Genomic DNA, 7,704 nt, shown 5'->3' with positions numbered 1-7,704 from the left:
ACATTTTCCATTATGGCCAGATCGAACAAGATATTTGGGCATTTTAAATTAAAACACCCAACATTTATTACGATTGCAAATTATTATATATTGGACTTTTAATATATGACGAAACTATTTAAATCCTTTTTTATGATTTTATGGTATATTAAAACAACTGACTTTTGATCTCTCAATACTTAATAAGGGGAATTAAGCTTGTTAGTTCTCAATTATCAAATGTTGTTAATCATTTGTAATTGAAAATTAATTATATTATGCATCAAATTACAAAACGTTTCATGAAATATATTTAAATTTCGCATTTTCTTTGATTTTCATTGTTCTAAATTTTTATTAGCGATCTTGAACAGCGGCAACAAATTCCTCCGTTTACATATTTTTTTGGTAAGATTTCAATCTGGCCGTCGCTCGTTTCCAATTGCTAAACGTCAAAACCTCCCCAATCCAGTCAACTGTCAAAGTTTAGAAGGTTTTGACGTTTAGCAATTGTTCTCTCACTTCCAGTGAGAGAGGAGTTGGACATCTCTTTATCTCTGGTTGCTGGCTCGACAACGACTGAACGATATAGCGTTAGCGTACCTGTGAAGTTAGTTTGCACAATTGTGCTAAGAAATGCCGACCACTGATTTAAACAAACAACAGTCGCAGCAGTGAGAGTGGAGTAGGCAGCAGAGAAAGCTTTCGGAACCAAGAATGATAGAATACAAGATTACGACACTAGTTTACAGTTAGTTTTTTTCGGTTTAGCTCTTGACAATTCTTACAAAAACAAATACATTGTGCAACAATTTCGTGACGTCACACTTATGCGTTGAGACGAATAAGCATAGAAATGCATACAAATTGTAAACAGAAAAGTAAACACTTTTTGAAATTCCCAAAATAATATTAATTCATTCGTATTTGCAGGAAAAATTTCAGTGGAATGTTTAGAATATTGTTGAGAGAAAATATGTATATAATTAGTTTTAGGCACATCCACAATAAATAGAGTAGCATGTGTGGAAATTGTTCAAATGAAGAAAACCAGTGTAAGTGTACTGTTGTATTTATTTAAATTTCTAAGCATAAATATATTAATTTTTTAAAATGAAATGTGCAGTGGCTTGTTGTAATAATTATTATGCAATTAAAGGATCGAAAACGAGTTTTTTCAGTTTTCCGGCCGATTTAAAAGTAGCCAAAAAATTGGTGTTATTTTGCAGAAGAAATGATATATTTAAAACTAAATTAATAATTTCACAATTCTTTTATCATAATTTCATACATCTGATACATCTGAACTTATAATATATGTATATATTTATATACAACACAAGAAACGTCTTCTCCATTTGAATCACAACTTAATAGACAATTTTATTATCAATAGGCCGATATATTTCTTTAGAAATGATTCAAATCTTTTCACTCAACAATATTCAATCGCTTCACTAAACCTTTTTATTAAAATCGAAAGAATTAATAATATTTTGCGAATTTACAAAAGTGTTTACTTTTCTGTTTACAATTTGCAAGCCATTTGACAGTTTTTCACTCTTCTTCTTCTCAACACGTAACTATGACGTTTCATAATGGCGGTTGTCGTAATCTTGTATTCTATCATTCTTGTTCGGAACTGATGCAGAGAAGTTGCCGTTGTTGGATAATTTGTTTCGAGTGTTCACTTCTCAGTAAAGTAACTTCAAGAACCAGAGAATTAAGCAACACATTTACCTTATTAAAATGATTAGGCTTCGTTGCTTCCCCGTTTGATTGCTGAGCACTTTGTTGTTGCGAGTTTACAATAAGACAACACTGAGTATTGCGCACTGATGGTGATGTAGGCGGCGAACGTATTGAATTTCTCTGAATTACCGCGCACACTTTGCAGTAAAATGCATGTATAGATTTGAGCAAATTATCCACATCAGCCTGTGTTAAATTAATACCAGGCGATTGAAAGAATTAATTGCATTTTTGACAGCTGATTTTGGGCTGAGCACGGCATTTATGCAGAACTAGCGGGCCCGGTGACTGCTTCGCACGGCAAAACAAAATAAGAAAAGAAACACACTTGTTTTTAATAAAGTTGGTTTTGTTCCCTATTATTCAACTTTTAATTCTAGTTTCTTATAAGCTTAGACTATGTATCACTTAAACTATCTTAGAGTTCTTTCGTAGACAACATTTTCGGTTTTGCCATGAGTTGTGTAGATAAAGAGAACTGAAGGCTTGCCAACACGTGAGCACGAAACATATAACTGGCCGTGTGAAAAGCAAGGAAATTCTAAATCAAATCCACACAATTTCAACGATTGCCCTTGCGCTTTATTTATCTTAATAGCAAATGCAAGACGTATTGGAAACTGTAGTCTTTTGAATTCAAAAGGTAAATCTGATGGAATCATTGGCATTCGTGGAATCAATAATAATAAAGAATCAACCTTTAAAATTGTTGCTTCGATCAAATAGTTCATAACCTTTTTAACCGCTAATCTTGTCCCATTGCATAATCGATTGATTTATATTTCGAAGCATAATAATGGGAGCACCCACTTTCAATTGTAAACGATGAGGTGGAAATCCGGGTAAATCCAATGAATTCAAAAATTCTGTCGGATAATTAACAGCGTCGTCTTGATTCGTAACCGTGTCAACTGATTGATATGTTACAAGTTCGCCAGGAACATGGGTTAAAATGTCTGCATTCATTTGACCAACGTCTTTATTTTTAGCGGCCAGTATAGCTCTTTCAGCTAACCAATTATGATTGCGATAATTTTCTGCAATATTTGGAAAAACACTTGACACCAATTCTTCTTTTGTCGATGCAATATTACAAAAGTTATCTGGTAAAGTGGTTAAGCCAGTTTCACGATCAACAGCAAGTTGACCATTGCATATTGCCAACAGTTGCCTTGAAAATGTGTCGGCCGATGGATCGTTTTGAATTTGTACTCGCACATTTGTAGTCAAATTGAGTATTTGTACATGTCTCCATAAATAAGATGGCTTTAAACATGCTTTTAATTCATCTGCTGTTGTTGAACGGGGAATCACAGGCAATGTCTGACGAAAATCACCAGCCAACAGAATCAAAGCGCCACCAAATATCTGTTGATCATTACTACGCAAGTCTTGCAATGTCCTGTCTAAGGCTTCCACTGATTTCTTATGGGCCATTGTACATTCATCCCACACTATTAATTTGCATTGTTGCAAGACTTTGCCCATTTCCGAATTTTTGGAAACATTACAGGTGGAATTTTCATTTACATTCATATTCAGTGGTAATTTAAGTACAGAATGGGCTGTCCGACCATCATCTAATAACGTCGCTGCTATTCCAGACGATGCAAGTGCCAATGCTATATTACTCTGTGATCTTATAGTCGCTAATAGCAAGGAAATCAGAAATGTTTTGCCAGTTCCTCCTGGAGCGTCTAAAAAAACATTCCTCCAGTTTCGTTTCGTACTGATTCTATTATGGTATCATATGCGTGTCTCAGTTCTGGATTCAATTTATGCAAATTCAGGTTTATAAATGTGGTCAACTCATTCAAATCATATTGTTTTTCACAATTTATTTCTTGATTGAATGCATCATGTATTGGTTGATTTGGAGCTGGCCAACCCAATTGTGTCAATGCTTTATTTGCAATTACCGAACAAATATCTTCAATGATAATCAATGCCTCATTAAACATTTCAAGTGTAATCATTAAATCGTTATTTCCTGCAATTCGGCGCATTCGATGCAAAATGTCTTCGGTCATAAAATCCTTAAAATTCTCCAATAATTGCAATGGATCATATGGAAAACATGTTGCAATAATAATAGCAAATAATGTTCCTATTTGATGAGGAGAACCTGTTGCTGATGCATCCTTAAGTGTCGCATCCCAGTGTCTATCATCTTCCAGTAAATGCAATTCCTGACATGCTTGACGAAAAGTGTGACACTGTAGGTAGTTAACTCTTTTCAAATTCAAAAAAGATGTAGGCCCACGAACATGAATCAATAATAGACGCAAATAAAAATATTCAGCATGACTGTAGAGACGTCCAATGGCATCACTTTCCAGCCAGCATAACCTTGAACTGGTCTTCCTTGCTTACGTCTGTTCCATTTCTTTCCAGATGCATTCCAAGTGTTATATGTTGGTACTTGTGAATAAAGCAATGTTTTAACAAATTGATCATTTTGACACAACTCGAAAAACGATAATAATGTAGTTGATGGTGGTCGCTCTGCAATTTGCTGTTCATTATCAACTGTGAAATATACACGTTGTCCATGTTCCAAATGTACTGACAAATGAATAACTGCCAGATTTCGATCATAAATTGGGAACGACAATATTCTCCAAAATGCCTCATTGCTACTGATATACCTTCCCATTTGATATTGTGTTATTTCATCATTTCGGTTCTCTGCAATACCAAACACAGCCATGTCGCTGTCTTTATTTATATACTTGCAGATGTATTTAATCGACTTAACAGAATTGCAATATTCTACATTGATATGAGCTTTGAATGCTTTTGATAATATTGGCGAATAGGGGTCAACCCACCTATTATCAACTGTAATATCGTGATTATTGACTCGTAGATTGACTAATTTGCCATTATCATCTGTTAAGCGCCGGCGATACAATGGGTAACCATCATTTCCATTAATTGTCTCGGAAATCAAATCTCTGGGATACCGCTTCGGGCATTTCCCATCTTTCATACATGGCGAGTTAATATTTAGAACACCACATGGTTCATGAATCATACTTTTTGTAACAACATCAAATAAACCTGGATCGATTTCCTGATCAGGAATTTCTGCTGAGATGATGTCATCTATTTGATCGCTTGTTATTTTGTTGACTAACCATACCAAAATATGAGCATGGGGTAATCCTCTCTTTTGCCATTCCACCGAATACATCCAACATCGAACTTCGCCGAAAACTTCATGTTTAACAATAAAATCCATCAATGACTTCAGCTTCTGTCTAAATACTCGTGCAGTTATGTCGAGACGGTCTGTAGAAGATGGCCCTTCATATAAATATTGCATGATTTCGTCCCATTGTGGATTACATGTAAATGTAATAAACATATCTGGTCGACCATACAAACGAATATAGCAAATGGCATCTTGTGCTTATTCATGCATGTGCCTTGGACTGCCTCTGTAACTTGCTGGTAAAATAACAACTTGTCCAACATTGTCAACATTTCCATCATTATTGATTGCATCGCGGAGATGTACATGCATATATACTCTTCTGATCGCAACTTTCGTTGATTGAATCGAATAAAGTTCAAACGCTTTGTTTCTATCTTTGCATACATGTCTACGACATATTGATGAAAGAGTCTCCGACATTTCAAAATATGATTTTCCTGATTTTGTCGTATTATAATTCTATGTGCATAATAGTTCATAGCGCTGACATTTTTATTGACTTCACGTTCTGAAGAGAAAAATAACAATTGGAAATTTAAATCATTTCATACTAATTCTTGTTAAACAAAATTGGAAGAGTATATTAAACACAACAAACACTCACGTGGGTTTGAGGGATCTACCATTTTTAAATTAATAGAGTATCCATCTTCACCCCGACAAAACAAAATTGGGTACTGTAGGGCATCGTAAGAGCGATGTGTTTCACAAACACTTTGTAATTGATTATTTCTTCTACGCAATACAATATCACGTGACTGAAACTCATCGCCGACAATCATCACAGCAACTTCATTATTTATAGGTGCATTAAATCTTCGTTCGTGTTCTGCGATTGGTCTTCCATCAGCACGAATCACGATCTTATGATCATCAGACGGCATGTGATCAAGTGCTGTTCGAAAAGTATTAATCAAATCATTATGTTCATGAAACAATGCTTGCAATTGTGCGGCACGCCTTTGAACATTTTGATTAATACTCGTACTTGTCGGCCTACGATCGATCTGAACGCGATCTTGCGTGTTCCCTTGTATTTGCAATCTCTTGTTATCGCTGTTCTTGCGATTGATTTTCCCTTTCGCTTGATCTATTTTGCGTTCTACGCGACCGACGTCCAATGTCAGCTCTTGCACTTGTAACAATCAGAACACTTGTTTAGCAAAACAATCGATTTTTATCTCATTAATCTTTGTTTTTTTTTTAATTTTTTTTAACAAAATATTCAAATTAAAACGATGATTAGAACGAAAATTAATTTATTTTTATCAAAATACTCACCAAAAAATGCGAAGAAAATAATATTTTCAAAAATCGATTATGATAAGATGAATCACCAATGACGTCCAAAGAGTAAAGAGAAATGATAACAAATTGCTATTTGCATCACTCCGTGCAATGCTCTCCAATCCACAAACGACCAAAATGTATTCAATACTAATGAATGCTGTATGCGGTACAAAAAATGCCTGCGGCAAAAAAACACTCACTTCACATACGCACCGCACACACATGCGTTATCGGATTTCAACCAAACTTCATATAAACCATATATGGGCCACTGCCTACGTAGTGTATAAGTTTGGTTGAAATCGCACTACGCGTTTATGATTAGTTCGGCGACGTACATATACGGACTTATTTTTATATATATAGATAAATATTGGAAAACGGAGCAAAGATAAAACACGTCTGTTCGCTGTGACAACCCATTTCATCTTCGAAAGACTTATAGCACAGCCAGTGAAAAACGCTACTGCCTTCCTTCCTCATCGGCAAAATGTGTGCACAAAAGGTGGTAAAAACGCAGAAATCAGCCATCTTTTTTTTTTACATTTGAACAATGTTGGCATTGCCCAATACGCATATATAGTTTTGAGCACATCTTTGTTTTCAATTACAATTTTTTACAATATACAATATCAAAACTGAAAACTAACTATTAAAAATAGTTTACATATTTATAAATAATAGCATTCGACTCTGACTTTGAGTTATTTTATGAAAATTTCAAACATATTGAAACAGATTGAATTATAAAAGTTGATAATTACTACAGTGTATCGATATTGGCAACCCTGAATTGTGAGAGAGCAATCAGCTGACACGTTTCCAGGGCAAAAATCCAAATGTCGTGAATTCTCACGTCATCCCACGCCAAAGAGAGAAGGGAGTAGCGGTTTTCACTGTGCAGTTACATTGCGCGCCCATAAGATAGGTCGTGCCAGCTGGCACGAGCCACGATTCTACGTTTTTCACTGGCTGTGCTATTACGCGTACTAGGGTAGCGGAAACAACGGTGGGGGAAAGCAAGATTCGTCTTGGCACCACAAGGGGCTGCCGACAGGGGGGAGTACTATCCCCTCTGCTTTGGAGTTTGGTAGTAGACGAACTCCTCGAGTTGCTCGCCAGCAATGGAATCCGCTGTCAAGGGTACGCGGATGACATCGTCATAATGGCGAGAGGCAGATTTGAAAACACTCTCTGTGACATTGTCCAAAGGGTCTTAAACCTGGCGAAAGGATGGTGCAACACGGTAGGGCTAAACTTCAACTCAGCAAAAACTACCGTAGTCCCATTCACTAGGCGGAGATCTCTTCCGGGCCTGAGGTCCCTAACATTAGGAGGCACAGAGGTGGAAATGTTGAAAGAGGTCAAATTTATTGGCCTCACTTCAGACTCATCACTACGGTGGAGTAGGCATTTGGACTTAACGCTGTCCAAAGCAACTAGAGCACTTATGGTATGCAGAC

The 7,704-nt window shown here is 36.0% G+C and overlaps 1 protein-coding gene across 1 annotated transcript; it reads right to left on the bottom strand.

The window, feature by feature from the left end:
* Positions 1-2,469: 2,469 nt before the first annotated feature.
* On the bottom strand, positions 2,470-3,267 carry LOC120779811. The gene has a single exon (XM_040112184.1). The coding sequence runs from the start codon at positions 3,265-3,267 to the stop codon at positions 2,470-2,472; it is 798 nt and encodes a 265-aa protein (XP_039968118.1).
* Between the last annotated feature and the right edge of the window lie 4,437 nt (positions 3,268-7,704).

The sequence above is a fragment of the Bactrocera tryoni genome, unplaced genomic scaffold (assembly GCF_016617805.1).
Source record: "Bactrocera tryoni isolate S06 unplaced genomic scaffold, CSIRO_BtryS06_freeze2 scaffold_11, whole genome shotgun sequence".
NCBI classification, from domain to species: domain Eukaryota; kingdom Metazoa; phylum Arthropoda; class Insecta; order Diptera; family Tephritidae; genus Bactrocera; species Bactrocera tryoni.
The sequence above is the reverse complement of the archived record's forward strand: the minus strand, read 5'-3'. Positions and strand labels throughout refer to the sequence as shown.